General features: G+C 33.7%; 1 protein-coding gene across 1 annotated transcript; it reads right to left on the bottom strand.

Annotated features, from left to right (window-relative positions):
• Window positions 1–22,873: 22,873 nt before the first annotated feature.
• K441DRAFT_555503 (uncharacterized protein) lies at window positions 22,874–23,101 on the bottom strand (the record flags this gene model as incomplete). The annotated part of the gene is given in 2 exon segments (XM_067643282.1): window positions 22,874–23,015; window positions 23,031–23,101. Coding segments are annotated over 2 exon segments (213 nt in total), but the record flags the coding sequence as incomplete, so codon positions are not given.
• Between the last annotated feature and the right edge of the window lie 809 nt (window positions 23,102–23,910).

Raw genomic sequence — 23,910 nt, forward strand, 5'->3', positions numbered from 1 at the left:
GTTTAAAGTCAGCCTTCTCTTTAGCTATTATAAAGGCCATTAACAGCTTAACTCTATTCTTAATAGCGGCAATAAATTGCTCTTTAAAATTAATAAGATATTAGCAATTTTATAATCCCTTTAGGCGACCTCTACCGCGTTATAGTTGCGGCGTATTTACTATAATTATATTAGAATTATAGTTGCCTTCTAAAGCACGTTAATCGTAGCTCTCCTTTAGGGCATTTTCTATAGCATCCTGCGAAGGCTTAGAGCTGCTATCTTTATAGTAAGGCTTAATAACAGTTAAATGGAATTAAGTAGGTCTGTAAGGTATCTAAATAGTATAAGTCTAACTATTAATTATAATAAGTTAATATAGGCCTAACTATTCTCCCTTTTTACGCTATACGTATACCTTAGACTAGAGTAGTAGATTAAGCGTAGTTAAGGTATTTAGGCTATTTCTTATTCCTAGTACGTTATTAATAATAAATTCAATTTACCGCCCGTCCCGGTCCCCCTAGTGGGTCCACGTAGGCTAATACCTTCTATAGGAAAAACTCTAACCTAGAGAAAACCCCACCTCGGGCCACGCTGGAGAGATGGCAGCGTTCCGATATCGGAGCGCCGGCGGCTCGCCTTCTACCTGCCTTTAAGTCTGTATATTAAGCCAACTAGCCGCGCTTTACGGACAATCTTACTCTACCCCCTTCTTTCCTTATCCTTTTACCCTTATTCTTTTACCAGTCCTCTAGGCTTTAAAAGGGCTAGTATCCATATATATTTTTTGCATTTATTACCTTTACTACCTAAAACTAGGGTAAAATACCTAACTGTACCAGCCATTTTGCTGCCGCTTAGGCGCTTTCTTTATTATTTAAAATATCCTAAAGGCGTTCCGAGGCGCATTTTGCTATAAAGTCCGCCCTTTAGTAGTTTGGATACTAGAATAGCATATAGTAGATTATCTACCTTATCTAGCCGCATTTGCACCGTAGGAGAACCGCCGGTATACTAACGGATATAAGCCATATATTAAGCCCTATTACCTCTATATAAAGAAAAAATAGTACTATAGCCTTTACTTTTATTAGGCCTTTATATAATGGGATTATAGGTTTTCCCTATAGGGTCTTCCACGTAGTTTCTATGCGGTCTTTAGCCTTTACCTACTACTATTATCGCCATTTTAAATCTACCCATTTCGCGATAAAGGTGGTTGCCTGCCTTTAGTGCTAGTGACCTCCTATGCGGTAGCGGCGCTCTACCTACGCTCTGCCGGCGTTTCGCTGGCTACGCTTGCGGGGGTTTATTATAGCTTCCTACTCTATATAGTCCTTCTAGTGCGCAAGGAAGCCTTATATCTCATTTTTACAGTTTTTTACGCGTTCCCTAAGCGCTTCTAATAGTACTAATAGCCGTTTTGTTTTTTACCGGCGCTTTACTAATATATTTTAGATACCTTTAAGTACCTCTACTAATTTCTTTTCTACCCTATTAGAGGCTATCTTAGCAGCTCTTTAGAGGGCTATCGTTTTAATATAGAGTTAGATTAGGGGAATAGCCGCTTCCTTCTCTATTGCAGCTATTAGTGTTCGCTAGTATACCCCTATAACCCTACAGAGACACTAGTTCTAGACTTTCTATAGTAGTTTAAGCAAGCTTTTTACTAGCGTTCCGCTATTATCCCGTACTTCCTATACTTAGGCGCTATATAGCATTGCTAGTCGGACGGTGGCTGTATATAGGAGGCGTAAGCGGCGCATTAATGGGCCCTATATAGACGTGGTAATCCTTAATATCGCTTTAAAGGCTACTAAGCCCTTACTCGCGGCCTTTTTAACCTACTCTTTTTATTAGAGCTTAGGGTCTACCTAGATCCCTAGGACTTGTATGCTGGTTTTCTAAGGGGCTGTCTCGCAGCCGGTGATACGCATAATAGATATAAGGTCTACAGTAGCGTGGCGTCGTCGCCTTATAAAGTGTATAAGCTAGTACTTCTTAGGGGCGAACGCCGCCCTATATTAATTTGCCTATATAGTGTAGTAGTTATAAGCGGCCTCTAATTATTGACAGTTCTCTGCTGTAGAGTCCCCCTAGGTAATAAGGTTTATATTGTCTATAAAGCTAAACCCTAGCGTGCCGCTATTAGGGCGCTGGAATTCCTCTAATAGCTTTAATATAAAAAAGAGGAATAAGATTAGTAATAAGGGTAACCCTTAGGGGATGCCTGTCTGTGTCTAAATCTAGTTACTCTTATATCCTATAAACTTAATACGGGTTTTATATACTATTAGAAAGCTTTATACAAAGTCTATAAGCTACTTTAAAAAGCCTTTTTTTTTAGAATATAGAGGAGCCTTTTATAGGAGACGTTGTTAAATGCCCCTGCTAAGTCTAGGCTTAGTATTAACACTATATACCCGCGGCGCGTTTACCATGCCGTTTATATATAGGAGCTAAGCAGTCCTACCGCTAATAGTATAGATCGTTTACGCCTTACTCCCATCTAGTTCTAAGAAAGTAGCCCCTACTCCTCCGCAGCCTTAGATATAATATTAGCTACATACTTTTCTAGGACTTTTACTAGCGTGTTTTTAAGGGTAATTGGTCTATAGCTGCCTAGGAAAGAGTAGTCTTTCTTTCCTTTTTTATATAATACTATAGTTATAGATTCTTTAAGGCTTTCTGGTATTATTCCGCTAGTAAAGTAATAACTGGCTACTTCTGCTAAATCTTTTATAATAATTAGGGTAACTACTTTAAGGACCTCATTTGGTATACTATCTAGCCCTAGGGCTTTTTCATTTAGAAGACTTATAATAAGCTTACTAATTTCTTCTATTAAGATAGTGGGGCTAATATTAAGCATATTTTGTTCCCTTATTGTCTTTATATCGCTAAGGTCTGCTATTCTAGTTTTAGGAAAGAATTTAGCTGTAAGGATATCAGCCTTTATAATATTATTATCTGTTAAGGGATTCTTAGTAGACCTTCTAAGGTCTAGTAGATAGGGGTCCGCCTTTGCTATGCTTACTTTTTTACTCCATTTTAATAGAGTCCAAAGTCCCTTATTGTATGGTTTTAACTAATCTTTAGTAATTTTATAAATAAAGCGTCTTTAGTTATTACGACTAACTCTCCTAGTCTCTTTTTACAGTTAATTGTTTAATGCTAAATATCTTTAGTAGTCCTTGGGGTTGTTATAAGCTTAGAGCTATTATTACGCCTATTAGGCGCCGGCGTAGAGCTATATAGCCTATGGCGACTATTCTTAACGGGCTTACCGGCTAGGCTATACTTATAGGCAGTGTTCTTTAAGTGCTTACTTAATCCCTTCCTAAAGGGCTTAAAAGGGGTCTTTAGATATAGCCTAGTTAAGCTTCTAAATACTTTAGAGAAAGCCCTATAAGTCTAGCTTCTTAAGGGCGAGGTGCTGGCGTTCCGCTAGCGGATAGCTAGCGTTATTAATTTGGATACGGATTAGTATATAGTCTCTTATAAGGGCCTATTCCTTAACTATACTATAAAAGTTAACTTTTTTATATAGATCTAGTGATATAAACGTAAGGTCTATTATACTCTCCTATTACCCTCTTTTCCATATAGGCTCTCCTTTTAGTGTGGCGAGTACTAGGCCTCTAGCGTTAGTTTCGGCCAGAAGGCGTTCTACCTACTCTTTGCTAGCTATATGCTTTCTACTTTATATTGGGTGGTAGGCATTAAAGTCACCTAAGAGTATAATTTCTCCCTTAGCTTCCTTAATAGCCATTTTAACCTTAGGCCATGCCCTAATTTAAGGGCCATTTTCGCGCGGGTTATAGATATTAATAATTATAGCCTCTAGCCCCTTTAGGCGTACCCAGAGGGCTACGGTAAAGGGGCCGTACTATCTACGCTTTTAATACACGGCGTTAATATTCCGGCTAATTATAAAGCAGACCTTTATTATGGGGAGAGCGTCGTATATAAGTGTAAATCCCCTAGGGCAGTATATTAATTTAGTATATCTATTATATGCCGGCTCCTAAATTGCGAGAACCTAGTAGTCCGCTAGTGTAACGCTGTCGAAGAAGGGGCGATACGCCCCTTAGTTTGCATTTCCGTAGTTATACTGGATAATTATATACTTACTCATTTAAAGTAGGTATAGGCTTATCTATGTCTGTGTCCTATTCCTTATCGTTTTCGCTATTAATTATTATTACTTTATTAGCGTGAAGCCGGAGCCTTAATTATAATCTATCTCTACTTGCTATTTTAATAAAAGATAGTTTACCTAGTCCCCGTTTAAGTGGTTATTCTTAGGTCCCTAGGTAAAACATTTCCTATTCTCTTTTCTTATTAGTGCTAATTATAAGGTTTCCTGGTATTAAGGGTTGGTATATTATTTCTGCGGCTTCTTATATACGGAGCGACTGCGTTAAGAGGGCTATCCTCTTTATTTAGATACCTTTAAGGTAGCTTTAAAAGGTCCTATACTTCTTTCTTTGCTATACTTTATAGGCTTTACCGCAGTTAATATAGGATACTCTTTTCTTAGGGCAATCTGTGGTGTTATATGGTCCCGCATATTGCCTATATTTTATTTACTTTCCGTATACGCTTTATATATACCCCTATTAATTATAGCGGTAGTATTACTTTATAATTACGCTATTCTTAAATAGCCTAGTCTTAAAAAGCTAGGATTTAATAACTATCCTACTTTTTACAATCTTTTGCTAAATTGCTTAGGTTAGGACGCTAATTATAATTATTCCCTTAGTCTTCTTAGGTTCTCTTTAGGCGCTGCTAGAGCTTACCTAGCGTTTCGCCTGCGCTTTAGGGTTATATAGCCATTAGATCTAGCTAATAGCTATTCTAGGTATAAGGCACTTTATAGCTTTATAAATAGATTAAGTTAATTCTAAATTATTTACGTCCCTTTTACTGTTAATTAGAGTCTTAAGTAGGACTCCCGGTACTTCTAGGAGGTAATCTTTCCTTAGTATCCTAAGTCCTAGCGCGTTTAGCCCGTTTAGGATTTAGTCCTTTATTATTTAGGAGGGGATATAAATATCTATATCTTTACTATTAAGGGTGCGTACGGTATATGCGCTTAGTATTATTCTTTAAATAGTCTTAAGAAGCTCCCCTAGTTCGTGGCCCTAGGGCTCCTTAAGCTGGACGCATACACTCGCTCTCTATAGTGCCGCAACTGCGTTTACCGTGTGGGCCGCCTGCGCAGCGACGGCTGCCTAGGTTTAGACCTATACTAGGGGAACTCCTAGGCCTAGGGGTCCTCCTTTACGCGTTTCTTTTTGGATTTTCTTAATACTAGCTTTAATTCGGTTAAGCTAGGCCTTAGTCTTTTATTTTTAGGTTGTCTAGGGGACTAGACGCGTTAAAAGGGCTTTAATATACTATATTGCCTCTTAAACAGAGGTAAGTATTTAGTGCCGTAGAGTTTCTTCCTCCTCTTTTATAAGATCGTCTTTAATTTGTTTAAGTATTTCCTTTAGTTTTTACTATTACTGGCAGCTGTCCTTTTTACGTTATTGCCCACCTGGTTTATAGTTCGGCTCCCGCGCGTCGCGACTCTCGCGACTCTAGTAGGAAGCCTGCGCCCCTCCGTCGTCCCCTATGCTCTAGATAGGGGGCGACGTGGTTTTATAGGGTTTCTTGGTGCGGGGAATAGGATTCCGATATCGGGTTGCTTTATTAAGTGGTTTTAGGCTGGTTTCGCTGCTGTTACGGCTTTTTTTAAACTTACTATTTATCTTCTTCCTATCCTCTATACGTGTCTACTTTATAAATTAGTGGCTTAATATTCCTATATACTAGCTCTAGTATTATAATATACTATATAGGGTAGATCTTTATTTTAGCTAGTAGGTTTAACTTAAACATAACTAGTAAAATCCTCTATATAATTTTAAAAGGTCCTAGTCTAACATAGTCCAACTTCTTACTTAGTTATCGACTCTTAAAATTTTTGTATAGTAGCCATACTTTATCTCCCTCCTTAAAATCTAGTCCCTTAGATCTTTTAGCATTATAGTACTTTTTTATTTTCTCTTATACTTTCTTTACTAATTCTATAAGGTCTATATAAAGATTTATTAACGTCTTTATTCTTTCTTTAGCTATGCTACTTATTTTCTTTACTTACTGTAGTAATAACGATGTTCTCGACTTATATCTATAATTTGCCTTAAATAGTAATATACCTATTCCTTCTTAAGGTATTATATTATATACAAACTATATAACTAGTAATAGCGATACCTAATTATTCTATATATAATTAATATAATACCTTAAATACTGCTCTAGTATCTAATTTAATCTTTCCGTTTAACCGTCTGTCTACAGGTAATATACGGTAAAAGTTGCTGCTTAAACCCCTTATTCTGCTAAGAATACCTCCTAAAATGCTACTATAAATCTTAGATCTCTATTTAATATAATTTTGCTTAGTGCTCTATATCTTATAAACACTTCTTTAATATAGATTCTAGCGATATCTTCTACTAATATTTCTTCTATATATACTATAAAGTATCCCTACTTTATAAGCTTATCTACTATTACTAAGATTACGTTATAATCTTATCCGGTAATAGGATCTNTTAANTTTAGNAACTTAATAATAAAGTCCTATAATATAACCTCCTATAGTCTCTCTAGTATTTTAATAGGTTGTAGCCCTCTATATAGCTTATACCTTATTAATTTATTTCTTTAGCAATCTAAACATTCCTTTATAACTTTTCTTACGATATTTTAGATTCCGTTAATAATATACTCCTCTTAAAGTCTTAACACTAAGCCCGTAGCTCTATTATGTCCCTAAGTTAATCTCTTATAGAATTCTTCTATAAATTACTCTGCTATACTTCTTAAGATATACTTTACTTCTCGATTTTCGTATATATTCGTCTATAGATCTTCTAGCTATGCTTTTAGAATTCTTTATACCTAAAAGCTTTCTAGTATCTTATAGACTTTCTCTAGTTTATTACTCTCTTAAGTTACTATAATTTTTAGATAATTATACCTAATTAATCCGTCTATATCTTTTCGCAGTAAAGCCCCTAATAGCTTTTTATTATTTTATAGTTTAGCCTTTTAACTTAGAGCATCCGCTTATGTGTTATCTATACCCTTAGTATATTAAATCTTAAAATAGTATTCTATAAGTATCTCTGCCTATCTAACCTATCTTTAGTTAAGTTCCTTTATTGTTAGGAATCCTATAAGGTTTTTATAATCTATCTTAACTATAAATAGTTTCTCTATACCTTATAAGAATGCTTTCTATTTTTTTAATACTGTAACTATACCTAATAACTCCTTGTTATAGATATTATAGTTTAACTCTAGTAATGTTATCTTTTAACTATAATATGCCACTAGGTGCCATTTATCTTAGTATTTTTATATAAAGTACGCCCCTAATATATAGTCTAATATATCTATTTCTATAACCGTCTCTAGTCCTAGTTAATAGATCTTAAGAACTAGCTCCTAGGTAAATAACTTTTTAACTTTCTTAAATAACTCTTATTGCTTTTTCCCCTATACCTATAGTTCTTCTTTCTTTATTAATCGCGTAAATAGTTTAATATCCTTTAACTATTGCGCTATAAACCTTCTACAGTAATTATAAAACCCTAAAAATAATCTTAACTATATAACGTTCTCTAGTTCTTACCAATTTACTATAGCCTCGATCTTCTTTAGGTTTATACTAAGTTAGCTTAGTTTAATAATAAATCCAATAAAATTAGTCTTCCTAGTAAAGAACTTGTATTTCTTAATTACTACTAGCATCTATTCTTCCTATAGTCTCTTTAAGACCTATTTAACGTGTTCCCCGTATTCTTCCTTAGTTATTAAGTAAATAATAATAATATTAAGGTATGCTATAATAAATTCATCTAAGTGTTCTTCTAACATATTATTAATACGCTTCTAGAACGTTGCTAGTGCGTTTATAAGCCTAAATTGCATAACTAATGGTTTATATAGCCCTTCCTTTAACCTAAAGGCTGCCTTTTATTTATTACCTTCCTTAATTCTAATCTAATAGTATGCCTATCTTAGATCTATCTTTATAAAGATTTGCGCGTTACCTATCCTATCTTAGATTTCGCTAATTAAGGGTAAAAAATACCTGTCTTTTTAAGTAATGCTATTTAATTATCTATAGTCGATACACAGCCTTAGTTTACTATTCTTCTTTAGTATAAATAGTACTGGATAACCCGCTGATAACTGCAATGGTCTAATATATCCCTTTTATAAATTTTCTTAGACAAACTCTTTTAGTACTCTGCCTTCTTCTTTAGTAAGCTTATAAATTAGAAAAAACTTTAGACTTATTTTTAGTTCTAACTCTATCTTATAGTCCTATGCTATATAATCTAACAGCTTCTCACTTTTTAGTAACTATAGTTTCTTGCCGTACTTATAGTATCTCTTTAATATATAACTTAAGCCTTACTCAGTCTCTTTATATATTGCTCTAACTTAGTACTATACTAACTTAGCTTATTATTATATCTGGCGGCGTTAAGTATTTCTAATATTAATCTAACCTATAATCTAATTGATCCTTAGATTATATTCCTATAACTAAGGCATCCCTAATACTGCCTTATCTTATCCCAATAGTAGAATATTAAAAGATATCTCGATTTGTCTTCCTTTAATAGTTATTTAAATAGGTCCTATTTTAAGATTAATAATCCCTCCTCTATAGGTTATTAGATCTCCTAAAATCGTAATTAATAGGTAAAATTACTCCTTCTATCTATAAGGTAGTCCTATTCTCTTAACTACTGCTAGTAAAATATAGTTTTACGTTACTCTACTATCTATTAGCGCTTTAAACTGCTAATCTTGCAATTTAACTTATAAATTTAGGTATTATTCTTAAATTCCTTCAAGGGTCTAAGGCTCTACTACTAGCTCTTTCTAGTTTTGTAGGCCTTTACTTTTCCTAATTATTAGCTGCTTAATCCTTATATACTTAACTCGCTTTTTAGCTAATACCTAGTTCGCTTTTTATCTTTAATATACTATAAACACGTATTCTCTAGGCATTCCTACTACTATTATCCGTCTAAGTATTCTTCCGTAAGAAATCTTTTTAGTTAAAATATTAAGTTACCTAACTCCTAAACTTCCGCTAGATACTAGCCGTGTATATACTTAGCATTTATAAGGGGATCTTGTAGATAAGGGGCTATAAGGACACGATTGGAATAAGATAGATTGGTGAGATATAACGGAGCCTTGTAGTAGAGACTACGGTGGACTTGTTAATAGGCTAGGTATATAGGTATTGTAAGTAAGTCAATAACGTAATAATAACTAGTGGAGTGGTTGCCTACCAGATTAACTCTAATTATATTCTAAGAATTACTACAAGGAAGGAACTATCTAGGTAGGGACTGTGGGTCCTTAAATACACAACCGTACTCCTAAGAAAGTTGTTACTCTATCTGCTCTATCTGCTCTATTCGCTCTGTTATAGATCTTATAGATTATATAAATTACATAGATTATATTACGTGACTCTGCTTACTATTCCTCGTTATATAGTTCTATAGGTTCCATTCTGGACCGTGCTTATATTAACTAACTAGCTTCTTCTAACTCCTCTCTAAGTAGTCGTAATATTGTACTTAAAGCGTCTATAACACCATCTCCTTTCTTTTTATCTTCGTCCTTAAAGATACCTAGCATCTCTAAGTCGTTTACTAAAGGTGCGATATCCGTCTAATTAATTTAGTTAATATTATTACTTATAATGCCTAAAGCACCTTCTTCTTCTTTAACTCTTTATTATACGCGTATAGTTTCTTCTATACTGTCGCTTGGTAAAGTAATACTATCTTCATATTCTTATTGTGCGAAAGAGGGGTTAGTTTATATTGCGTTAGTAAGTCCTTTATCCCGGCAACCTTCCTTTTATTTAAAGTGCACTAGAGTAAACATTTAATTATCTTATAATATTTACTTGGTTTCTAACGCTAAGTATACGCGTCCTATAACTCTTAATAGTCTCTAAGTTCCCTAAGTAATTTATCATAGGGTTTTATGTTTAATTTACTGCTGCGAAGCTTAATAATAAGTTGTCCGTTGCTTTAGCAGAACTTTATTATTCGCGTGACGCTAAGAAAGAGGCTACTAATACTTAACAACGGGCTCTTAATTCTTGTCTTACTGCGTCTACTTAACTAATTTGTCTTAAGAAAGTTCGTAAGAAAGTTCGTTTTAAGGAGTAGAAGCTTATAGAGTAAGGTCTGTAGGAACTTAGTAATAAAAGAACGGATTCTCTTCTAATAGAGAAGGAAATAACTCTAAGTAGTTTGGCAGTCGCTCTTCCTAGGTCCCCCTTAGGTGACTTATTCTTCGGCGATTCCTCTTTATTAATGTTGCCTGACCTTTTTTCTTCTAATACTCCTATACCTTTCCTATAGCGTTCTTTAGGTTCTCTAGTAGCTCCTAGGTAATCTTATTATAGCCTATCTACTTTACTTTATACTATATTTTATTATCTACGTCCTTATAACTAACGATCTTTAAAACTTACTATTTATCTTCTTCTTGTCCTCTATACGTGTCTGCCTTATAAATTGGCGGCTTAATATTCCCGTGTGCTAGCTCTAGCATTGCGATATGCTATATAGGGTAGATCTTTATTCTGGCTAGTAGGTTTAACTTAAACGTAACTAGTAAAATTCTTTATATAATTTTAAAAGGTCCTAGTTTAACGTGGTCTAACTTCTTACTTAGTTGTTAACTCTTGAAATTTTTATATAGTAGCTATACTTTATCTCCCTCCTTAAGATCTAGTCCCTTAGATCTCTTAGCATCGTAGTACTTTTTTATTCTTTACTATACCACCTTAGCTATTTCCGTAAGGTCTATATAAAGATTTATTAAGCTCTTTATTCTTTACTTAGCTATGCTACTTATCTTCTTTACTTAATATAGCGATAGTAAGGTTCTTAGCTTATATCCGTAATTCGCTTTAAATAGTAACATACCTATTCCTTCTTATAGTGTTATATTATATATAAACTGTATAACTAGTAGTAGCGATACCTAATTATTCTATGCATAATTAATATAATACCTTAAATACTGTTCTAGTGTCTAATTTAATCTTTCCGTTTAACCGTCTGTCTATAGATAATATACAGTGGAAGTTACTACTTAAACTCCTTACTTTGCTAAAAACACTTCCTAGAATACTACTACGAATCTTAAATCTCTGTCTAATATAATTTTACTTAGTACTCTATATCTTATAAACACTTCTTTAACATAGATTCTAGCGACATCTTCCGCTAATATTTCTTCTATGCACGCTATAAAGTATCCCTACTTTATAAGCTTATCTATTATTACTAAGATCGCATTATAATCTTGTCTGGTAATAGGGTTTCTTAACTTTAGTAACTTAATAATAAAGTCCTATAATATAACCTCCTATAGTCTCTCTAGTATTTTAATAGGTTATAGCTCTCTATATAGCTTATGCCTCGTTAGTTTATTTCTTTAATAATCTAAATATTCCTTTATAACTTGCCTAGCTAGTCCCTAAATTCCATTAATAATATACTCCTCTTAAAGTCTTAACACTAAGCCTATAGCTCCGTTGTATCCTTAAGTTAGTCCTTTATAAAATAACTTAATAAACTCCTTTATAATGGATCTTAGCACGTATATTACTTCTTAATTTTTATACTACTCTAAGTCCGGATCTTTTGTTTATGCGTCTAGGATCTTTATTATCTAATTACTCTCTAGTAATTTATGGGTTTTCTCTTCTTATATTACCGTAATCTTTAGATAATTATATCTAATTAATCTGTCTATATCTCTTCGCAATAAAGCCCCTAATGGCTTTTTATTATTTTATAGTTTAGCCTTTTTACTTAGAGCATCTGCTCGTGTATTCTCTGTACCCTTAGTATACTAAATTTTAAAATAGTATTCTATAAGCATCTCTACCTATCTAACCTATCTATAATTAAGTTCTTTTGTTATTAGGAACCCCGTTAGGTTTTTATAATCCGTCTTAACTATAAATAGTTTTTTATGCCTTATAAGAATAACCTCTATTTCTTTAGTGCTGTAACTATACCTAATAACTCCTTATTATAGATGTTATAGTTTAGTTCTAGTAATATTATCTTTTAACTATAGTATGCCACTAGGTGCTATCTATCCTTATATTTCTATAAAAAGTACGCTTCTAGTATATAGTCTAATGCATCCGTTTTAACTACTGTCTCTAGCTATAGTTAATAGATTTTAAGAACTGGCTCCTAGGTAAATAACTGTTTAATTCTCTTAAATAGTTTCTTTTGTTCCTCTCCCTATACCTATAGTTCTTCCTTCTTTATTAATCTCGTAAGTAGCTTAATATCCTTTAACTATTAAGCTATAAACCTTCTATAGTAATTGCAGAACCCTATAAATAACCTTAACTGTATTACATTCCCTAGTTCTTGCTAATTTACTATAGCCTTAATCTTCTTGGGATCTATGCTAAATTAGCCTAGTTTAATAATAAATCTAATAAAATTAGTTTTCTTGGTGAAGAACTTACATTTTTTAATTACTATTGGCATCTGTTTTTCTTATAGTCTCTTTAAGACCTATTTAACGTGTTCTTTATATTCTTCCTCGCTTATTAAGTAAATAATAATATCGTTAAGGTATACCATAATAAATTTATCTAAATGTTCTTTTAATATATTGTTAATGCGCTTCTAAAACGTTGCTAGTGCGTTTGTAAGCCCGAATTGTATAACTAATAGCTTGTATAGTCCTTCCTTTAACCTAAAAGCTGCCTTTTATTTATCGCCTTCCTTAATTCTAATTTGATGGTACGCCTATCTTAGATCTATCTTTGTAAAGATTTGCGTATTGCTGATCCTATCTTAGATTTTGCTAATTAAGGGTAAAGGATACTTATCCTTTTTAGTAATGCTATTTAACTGTCTATAGTTAATATATAGCCTAAGTTTTCCATTTTTCTTTGGTACGAATAGTACTGGATATCCCGCTAATAACTGTAATGGTCTAATATATCCTTTTTAAAGATTTTCCTGGATAAACTCCTTAAGTGCTTATAACTCTTTTTCTATTAACTTATAAGTTAGGTAGAACCTTAAACTCGTTCCTAGTTCTAGCTCTATCTTATAGTCCTATACTGTATAATCTAACAGCTTTTTACTTTCTAGTAACTATAGCTTCTTACTATACTTATGGTATCTTTTTGGTATATGGCTTAATCCTTAATTAGTCTCCTTATATGTCGCTCTGACTTAGTACTATACTAACTTAGTTTGTTATTACATCTTATGTTATTATATATCTCTAATATTGACCTAACCTATAACCTAATTAATCTTTGGATTATATTCCTGTAACTAAGGCATTCCCAATACTGCCTTATTATTCCCTAATAGTAATATATTGAAAGACATCTTGACTTGCCTCCCTTTAATGGTTATCTAAATTGGTCCTGTTTTAAGATTAATGACGCCTCCTCTATAGGCTATCGAATCTCCTAAAATTGTTATTAATAGGTAGGGGTACTTTTTCTACCTATGTGGTAGCCCTATTCTTTTAACTGCTATTAGTGAGATATGGTTCCTTATTACTCCACTATTTACTAATACTTTAAACTATTAATCTTGCTATTTAATTTTTAGGTTTAGGTATTGTTCTTAAATTCCTTTAAGGGTCTAAGGCTCTACCACTGGCTCCCTTTAGTCCTGTAGGCCTCTACTTTTCCTAACTATTAGCTGCTTAATCCTATTATACTTAGCTTATTCTTTAGCCAATGCCTAGTTTGCTTTTTATCTTTGATATACTATAGATAGGTGTTCTCTAAACATTTTTACTATTGTTGTCTATTTAAGTATTCTTCCGTAAGGAATCTTCCTAGTTAAAGTATTAAATCTCCTTCCTCTTAGACTTTTACTGGATGCCATCCGTGCATATATTTGGTATTTCTATACTATTATTTATCTATTATCTAGTATATCCTTATAGGGTATTTCCGATTCTTTTCTTTTAGATTCTTATGCATTTTATATATATCGTCTATATATGCAATCTATAATAGTATATGGTATGCTAGGTGCTTTGGGTTAACTCTTGGCTTGTTTTTGTCCTTAAGTTTAAACCTTTATTATGCTGATCTAAACGTCGCGACTTTATTTATAGGTACTAAGATGCGTTTTTTACTTCTCTAATCCTCTAATTATTCCTCTAGATCTTTTAATGTTATAATTAAGGCTCCCTTAATATAATTTATTGCTTTTTCCGTAATTAGGTGGTCTTAGATAACTTTCTCGTCTAACTATATATAGAAATCTTCCCACTTATTATTATGTTGTTGCCTATACTACTTTTAGTATAGCTGTTAGAGTATATACGGTCTATTTATAAGGAAGTATCTTTTTATTACTGCGTTATAACAGCCCTTTATATGTCGTTCTTTGAACCTAGTAGGAATCCCTAAATCCTCTTTACTTTCCAGTTCGGTAAGCCACTTAGCTCTTAGTGTGCCTATTTTAGCCTATTAGTAATTCTTTATACGGGTGCTCTATCCCTTATATATCCTAATATGCTAGATCTCTTATCTAGTTTCTGTTTTTGTTATAAGGTAATTCTCGCTCTAAACTCCTCTATGGTTTCTTTCTTTTTGCGTCTTATAAGTGGATTTTTAAAGTCCTCTTACTTTTTAATTTTAGTATTGAACTTTCGATCTTTAGTTTAAACGTCTTATTTAACTAGTAAGTCCTCTAGGTCTATATATCTGTCTTCTAGTCTAACTGCTGTTTATATTATAGATTCTCTAATCTATAAAGAAGCTTCTTACCTCTTACTTATAGGTGTTCTAATTTGTACTCCAAATTCTTAATCCCTTAGATTTTTTAATCCTAAGCTTGCTTCTAACTTAAGCTTAGCTCTAGCCTTAGTCTAGCTAGGCTTTATTAGTGTCCTCGTCTCGTCTTAAGAGTTCTAAATCTTACTTATCTTATCTTAAGAGTCTTATGCCGTTGGGAATACTTGTCCCGAGCTTATTTATATATTCTTAAACTAAGCCGCTGCTCTGCTTTATTGGTTATTATCTGTTATAGGCCTCTAAGTATACCTTATCTTATCTTAAGAATCTTAGTTATCTCTTATCTCTTCTTAAGAATCTTAAGCCTTTAGCCTTTTGCCTTTATTAAGTAGTGAGCTAGCACTAGCAGTTATCTGCTTGCTTAATCACTTCTAGATATTACTCCTTCCGTCTTATAAAGTAATAGATGCCGTATCTAATGGTGTTATAATGCCCGTTACTAAACCTTACTCTATAGCGGTCTTAGTCTCTACTTCTGTTGCGTTACCGAGGTTTAAATACCCCTAGTTAGTTCCCTTACTATCCTTATTGCTGTTAATTAATAAGTACTCTAACTCTATTATTATTATTGCTAATCTTTGTCCGTATATAGCTGTAATATCTTAATCTAGCTTATAGAGTCGATTTTAATCTTCGTCTAACTCTTTAGTTCCTTTAAGTTCTCTTAACTTTAGCTCTTATAGCCAATAGCTTGCACTATACTTAGCGTCTTTATAAATTCAGTATGTGTTGTTATAATAAAATATAAAACTTCTAATTAAATATTCTTTTGTTCCTTGTAATGTACTATTATCCCTTTATACGTGTATATTATATACTGCTAGTTTAGTTCCCTTTACTACGTAATAACTCTAACCACTTCTATAGTCTTTGGTAAAATAACCCTGTTTTCCGCAATTTATATAAGCTCCTTCTTTAAACCATTACTTTTATTATAGAGTCCGCTTAAACGTCTTCTGCTACTAAGATCCTTAGTTTAGCCTATGCTCCTTAGTCCTGTAATTACTTAATTTTTAACCTCTAGGTTTCTATAGTTTTTTACTCTATCTCTTATGGGTTTCTTTAGTATTACTTAGGTCTATTAGCTCTGCGCCATACCATAGTTTCTAATTTAGCTTTAGTTATTGCGTGCTTTGCGTCTTATATAACTATAGAACTCTATCTTAGCCCCTCTTAGCCTGTTCCCTTTAAAAGATCCTATTATTAATTCCCTTAGGGTGTCCGCATCTTCTATTAGAATAATTACGTCCTAAACTTTAGCCTTAAGTCCCTATTTATACTATACTATAAGCGCCTTATTATTCCACTTAAGTTATATAGCTAGCGTTTAAAATTATATTGTATACTTAATCGCTAAAGTTCATTATATTAGGTCCTAAAGTTTTCTTTTTACTATAGTTGTTGCTTCCGGGTCCCCGAATATTTATATAAGTCGCTCTATAAATCTATTCCAGCTTAAAAACATAAACCGTACTTCTTAGTTCGTTATTATTATTCCGTTAGCTTGTATCTCTATAAGGTAAGGCTTAAACTATTTAAGTGCTCTTCTTAATAAGAATAATCCTGCATATACTACTTAATCTATAGTTATTGCCAGCTTTGCTCCCTCTTACGCAACCTTAAAGTGTATTTGCGTAAGGAATCCTTTAAGCTTTAATCTCTCTCCTAAAAATCTTTTAATTGATAATAACTTAACCTTTACTGCTCCTATCCTATTAATCCTATTTTTAAGTGCCGTATTATCTTCCGTTAACTAATTAACTATTGCTTATAACTATCCTACTATTATAGGTTATTATAAGTTAATGTCCGCTATACTAGTATTGTTACCTAATCCTGACGTAGTTGCCGCCGTTAATGGCGTTATAGTGGCTGCTTTTAGTAGCATATTATTTAACTTATTAAAACTATAACTGTAGTAGTAATTATATAATAGAGCCTTGTAGTAAAGACTACGGTAAACTTATTAATGGGCTAGGTATATAAGTATTGTAAGTAAGTTAACAACGTAATAATAACTAGTAGAGTAGTTGCCTAATAGATTAACTTTAATTATATTCTAAGAATTACTATAAGGAAGGAACTATCTAGGTAGGGACTGTGGGTCCTTAAATACACAACCATACTCCTAAGAAAGTTGTTACTCTATCTGCTCTATCTGCTCTATTCGCTCTGTTATAGATCTCGCAGATTATATAGATTATATAGATCACATCACGTGACTCTGCTTACTATTTCTCGTCATATAGTTTTACGGGTTTTATCCTAGACCGTGCTTATATTAACCAACTAGCTTCTTTTAACTCCTCTCCAAGTAGTTGTAACATTGTACTTAAAGTGTCCGTAATATAAGAGAGACGAATTCTTAAGGAGGTAAGGCCTTTAGGATTATGGAGACTATATACTACGGGTATATGCCTTTAGCACGTAACTGGCGACTATCTAAGGGGTGTCCGGGGGTTGTCCTGAGGGCAACCTAAGGTGTCCGCAATAATATTCCTTATATTGCCCCCCCCCTTCTTACGGTCGGCCCCTAATTGCTATTACCTTATAGTAGGGAGATTATAAGGGCTCGTCCCGGAAGAGGTTTGGAAAGATATTAGAGAGGTGTTAGTATGCCGCTATATATTATCTATCTATCTAACCCCTACTTTAAACTCCTGAAAAACCTTAATAAGGGAAAAACGTAACTAGAGAAAAGACGCGAGGATTACTAGGAGACCTATTAGAAGTCTACTAGAAGTATGCTAGTGACTACCTAGGCTAATATAGGGATTTTTATACAACTCTGCTTCTAAGCCTTTATGCCGGTCTATAATTAATTATAAGTATTGTAGGCAATTTAGTATTCTAATATAGTTCTATAGAACCTTTTGGTATAGGATTTAACGTATAGAGCCTTGGCTTGCCGTTGTCTTTAACTGCTAAGATATAGTTTATAATTCTTTCTTATAATCCTTTTCTTATAATCCTCTGCGTTATTAACACATTACTCCCATATTTACCCTCAGGCTATTAGATGCGGTTAAGGTATTAATTAGTTAGTTAAAGAGACTTATCTCTTAAGATTTAGTGTATATGGTTTTAAATCTAGTGGTCCTATACCGTATATTTGGCGTAGCTCTACTACCTAGCAAATAGGGACATTTTACGATAGTAATTGTAGCTATTATGCGATTGTTAAGAACGTCTATAATGTTATTTTTTAATACTATAGTATTGTTTTAGGTCTAATTTAACCTATATACGTCTTTAATTTAATGTCTTAATTGCCTTCCCTTGGCCGCGTAGTTAGTTTTTATAAGGAAGTAATGGTTAAATAACTTATACGCGTGTTTCCTTCTTTCTAAATAGCGCTATTGTAACGGAGTTATATTGGCAAGGTTGCGGCTATTCACTAGAAGGGTATTAGACGGTAAAGTATAAGGATACCTTTGCTTATTAAGTAGCTCCTTTTCCTTAATACCTTACTTTCCTATTATTAACCTTCGTCCAATTTTGGACGTATCTTTGATATATTATTAAGATTTTCTTTTTTTCCATTAATAATTTAATATGCCTCTTTATTCTCCTACTAACTACTCTTTTAAGTAGATTCTACAGCGTATCTTAGCCCTGCCTTTGCATATAGAACCCTAACCTCCGCTGACTTATAACTAGTGCTGGTCCTACCTAAATGATTTTGCCTGTATGTCTTTAAAAGACCAGAAATCTGATAATAGGATTCTGGAGGCTTATAATAAGACGCACTGCGTTAGATCTAATACCTTTAGTCCTTATAATTAATGCATGCGTACTAAGAGCGGTAGTTATATTAAGGTGAGCTTTTTTATTCTTAATAGATTTTCATTGCTAACTTTAAGCTTTAATAGCCTGGGCCTAAGTGGCGATGTTTCTTTAATGTCCTTAACTACTATATCGCCTGGGCTCTTTTTTATTCTAGCGTAAATACTAAACAACTTGGCCGAATTTAAGACTATGCTATGGCCATCTATATTGCCCATAATTCCTAGTAAGCTAGCTAGTAACGCCTAATATAAAAGTAAGGTTGGTATACTGAGGATAGGGTAAGGGATAGGGGTGATGAGAAGAAGGTTGCTGTCTACTATAGAAAGGAGTTCGCGCATGCGCGTTAAGTTTTAAAAGAGCATAATATGATGCGTTATTAGGTAGGTTACCCTTTAGATACCTACTAAATAGGTAACTAATAGTTGCCGTAGTAAGGTCTTAGTGGTTCTGGACTGTGCCAGCCAGCTAACGTCTCTGTTTATTCTAGGCTTAAGCGTGTCTTTATTAACTATAAGCTTATGCCACAAGAGCTTTGTTAGTATTGGTTTGGACCTAATGTTAGTGTTAAGCGTTTAAGAGTCTCTGCTCTAGCTACACCTTATTGTCCTGCCCCTATTTTTATGCCTACTTATACGCCTACTAAGGTATCTAGATCCTATTCTTGTTAGCTATTACTTAGTGGCCTAATAGATACTGATCCTACTCCTGATAATAAGGCGTAGTGGCTTTTTAGATTAGGCATTTATGGTTTAGACTTTTGGGATTCGTTTTTGTATATAGTAGCAATTAAGGACCTTAATTAGGTGCTTGGGAAGGCCTCATAAGGCTTTTAAAAAGGGCTTAAAAGCCCTAGGAATAATGTTCCTAATATAGATTAATGAATGGGAATGCAATTCTAGTAAAATGCCCTATTAACTCTATGCTATGTATATGAAAAGGCTAAGGACCTGTCCTGCCTTAGGCTATAGCCTTATCCCTATGGTTTCCGGAGCCTGTCTGTTTTATATCTAATTTAACCTATTTACTCTTTTTGCGAGCTTTCTTTATAGGTCGCAATAATACCGTAGTATTAAAGCGTTTTCTGCGACTTATAGATTATAGACCTTGGTCCTAATATTCTTTTAGAATATCTTTATAATAATTAAGGTAATCCTCTGGTTCCTATATAGAGTCCTTAGCGGGCTAGCCTAGCTATTTAACTTTAAATTAAAGCTTGTTTTTGATAGACTTATAGTATAGTATAGCTTTAACCTTATACCGCTCGCCCACTACTTTAGGGTATTTAATTGGACCTAGACGGAAGTTCTTTTCTAGTAGTAGTCTATGCTATAGCTCTAGTAGGTTTATATAAAACANTAGATATATANAGGCNATAGATAGNGGTAGCTNNAGACNATAGGCTAGCTTNCTAATTTATTNCTTAACTTAGAAGGGACCTAGGTATCTTATATTAAGCTTCTTTAATAGTTAATGGTTTTTAATATTTATTAAACGTAATAGAACCTTATCGCCTACTCCGAAATACTTGTCTTGGTGCTTGCAGTTATACTAAAGTCTCTACTGCTCTTAGGTATCTTATAGGCTCTGCTTTACATACTTTTATTACTCCTCCTATTTCTAGAGGTATCCTTATACTCTTTAGTGGATGTCTTTAGACTTTCCGGTAGGATCCTATAACTAATTATACGGCCTTAGCTAGTAATTGTTAGGTATACTATTAAACCTAAATAGTTAAACGCCATAGGTAATCTGGATTGGTGTATACTTATACAATATATATTGCTTTAAATTGTAAGCATACTCTATATACGGAAGTAGCTCGCACTAGTTGTCTTGCTAGTAGTTTAAATACATCTATAGGTAAGACTCTAGTTCCTAGTTCTGGCGTTCCGTTTGCCCATCTATCTACGGGTGGAAAGCCGTACTATACTAGTGGTTTATCTTTAAATGGAAGCATAGATCTGACTAGTACTAACTTATAAAGACGCTGCCCCTATTAGTAATAATGGAGTGCGGCTAATTTATTTTAAGAAAGCATTTTTCCTTAATTAAGTTGGCGAGCTTTTATGTGTTAATTGTCTTATTAACGGGAAGGTATTAGACGTACTTTAAAAACCTATTAATAAGTATAAGGACCGAATTATATGTTTATCCTTAGCTATCTTTAGATAGCAAGAGATCCATAATAAAGTCTATAGCGTAATGTTACTATAGCTTACTAGCGAGGGAAACTAATTTAAGTAGACCCTATAGCTTGTGCCTGCGGATCTTATATACTTAACACTTCTTATAATGGCTAATATACTCCTTTGCTTCCTAATTAAGCCTTAGCTAATAGTATTTGCGCTAAAGTAATTCTACTATTTTTACTTAACTATAGTGGCCGCCTAAAGGATTATTATAATTCTTTATAAGAATCTTCTGTTATAAATTTGCTTTTTGTGGTACCTAAACCTTACTACCTCTATGCAGTAGGCCTATTAGGTCTAGTTCCTAATAGTGGCGCCTAGTAGCTTCCTTTCCGTTACGTTTCTGGTCTACTTCCGTATTAAGAATAGTATAGGAAGCGTCCCTCCGTTACACCTTACGGATAAGATCCGTTAACCCTTTAGATAGTTCCTAAGTAAAAGCTATTTTATCCCGTACTACTCTAAGTATAAGACTAGATAGTACTATAGATCTTATAACTCTTTAATACGCGTATATTAGGAAGGCCGCTATAAGGTTAAAGTCCTTTAGTTATTGCAGGGCTCTGAGTTCCGATTGCTCTATAGCTTCGCTATTTATTTAAGGGGATAGCTTAGTAATTAAAGATGGTGTATTACTAGGTTCTAAGAATATATTGGGGATGTCCTATTTAGGTATATTTAGACCCTTATTGGCAACGGACCGGGTACTAGCTAGAATATTAGTGGAAACTAATGGGGCTTATACCGCCTAAGACTTGGTGTATAGAGCTGTAGGTGCTTAAGTATCCTATACCCGGAGCTTGTTCTGTAATATAGGGAGTAAGATATCTATTATCTGTTTTCCTTCTCCCGTTTTAAAGCCTTTGGTATAGTCTGGCCGTTATAACGGTTTATTAGTAGGGTTGTTTTCCCCTAGCTTATATTTAATCTTAAAATTAAATTACGCGAGCTCCTCTGCCTATCTGGCTTGTTAAGGTATAAGCTCCTTTATAGTTATAAAGTAGCGTAGATTATAGTAACCTAAGAGTATATAAGTAGTATAGCTTGCGTGCTTAAGGTAGTGTCGCCACTGTTTAAAGTAGTTAACTATAGCCAGCAGTTCCTTATCGTGGGTATAATACCTAACTTTAGGTCCCTAGAATTTTCTGCTATAAAATGCTACTGGTCTCTAATAGAGCTAAATAGCGTCTGGATGCCTGTTAGGTTGTAATAGGATACTAGCAAAAGCAAAATTTAATGCATTAGTAATTATTATTAATAGCTAATCTAGGTTGAAATGCCGTAGTAATAGAGCTTTTATAAACTTTACGCGAAGTTCCTAGAAGGCCTCCTAAACCTTTTTAGGCTATAACTATAGCTTATACTATTTAGTTAGTCCCTTCTTAGTTTTCTTCCTTACCGCCTTTAAGCTTTTTGCTCCTTAGGTTAGGTCTTAAGAAGCTTCTATAATATAGTTAGATAGGTATTAGGCGATATCTAAGTAGTTATAGATAAAGCGCCTATAGAAATTGGTAAAGCCTAGGAATACTTAAATATCCTAGTAGCTCTTTAGCTCCGGCCACTCCTAGATTGTCTGCACCTATACTAGGTCTATAACTATACCCATAGGCGTTATAATATAACCTAGGAACTCGACCTACTTAGTGTTAAAGATATACTTTAACGCCTTAGTGTAGAGGCCCTAATTATCTAAACGTTCTAGCACTTTGTGGATATATTATTTATATTAATCCTCATCTTTTAAGTAGATTAAGATATTATCTAAATAGATGACGTATATGCGGTTAACTAGTCCTCCTAAGGCTCTATAAATATATAATTAGAATATTACAGGCGCATTAGCTAGCCTAAAAGGCATTACTAGATACTTAAAGTGGCCGTATTAGGTCTTAAAAGCGGTCTTTTACTTATCCCCTTCTTTAATACGGAGCTTATAGTAGGTGTCTTATAGATCTAGCTTTATAAAGATCTTCGCCCTAAATAGTTAATCTAGCATTTTACTAACTAGTAGTAGTAGGTAACGGTTCTTAATTATAATTTTATTAAGACCGCAATAGTTTACGCATAGCCTTATAGTTCTATCTGGTTTTGGAATGAAGAGGATTAGTGCGCCTAATAGTAACTTACTAGGCTAGATCTACCCCTTTTCTAGTGACCTATTAAGGTACTCCCATAAGATCTTAAGCTCTTTACGTAAGAGGTTATAGATAGGAAGGTTTAGTAGTTATTTACCTTCTTTTAGATTAATTGCATAATCGTACTCTAAGTTCTATAGTAGGACTTTTGCTCTCCTACCCAAAAATACCCTTAATAAGTCCCTTAGGCCTACTGGGATATTTGATAAATTAGGGTCGCGTTTGTCCTTTGCGTTATTATTAGATAGGTCCCGGAGCTCCCTTAGGATGCTCGCGGGCAGCGTCGTATATTATAGTGGTTGCTCATATATAGTTGCCACCGTATATTAAACCGTTTTATATAGTAGCCAGTAGAGGGTAGGGAACTCCTTAACGCAGCGTTTAAGGTGCCGTAGTATACTCTCCGTATATTACTTAAGCTAGAGTAATCTATAGCGGTTAAAGTATCTTATAAGATCCTTAAGATCGCCACCTCTTTATAATGTCTCTATAACCTATTTAGTAGTTTCCTATAGGGTCTCCGTTATAGAGGGGTTATTACCTATACTAGACTTTATACCTATCTTGCTACTAAATAGGGGTTAGATCCGATACTCCTTTAGGTGTAGAGTATATACTATTTTACCTAGGGCTATATTCTCTAGGATGTCCTTTAGGCTTATTAGTAATATATACCCTTCCAAATCTTTATTATTCCACTATTTAAAGGCTCTAGTTTTAAAGCGTATTTTAGGATCTGCTTTCGCTAGCTAAGGGTATCTAAAGATAAGGTTATAACCTACGAAGTTAGCCGCCTAGAAGGGTTGCGGGCTAACTACCTTGGTGTAGTTGTGTATATTAACTACTAATACTATAAGCTTATAGGTACTATATAGTTTAATCTAAT

Source organism: Cenococcum geophilum (genome assembly GCF_001692895.1).
Source record: "Cenococcum geophilum 1.58 unplaced genomic scaffold K441scaffold_16, whole genome shotgun sequence".
NCBI classification, from domain to species: Eukaryota; Fungi; Ascomycota; class Dothideomycetes; order Gloniales; family Gloniaceae; genus Cenococcum; species Cenococcum geophilum.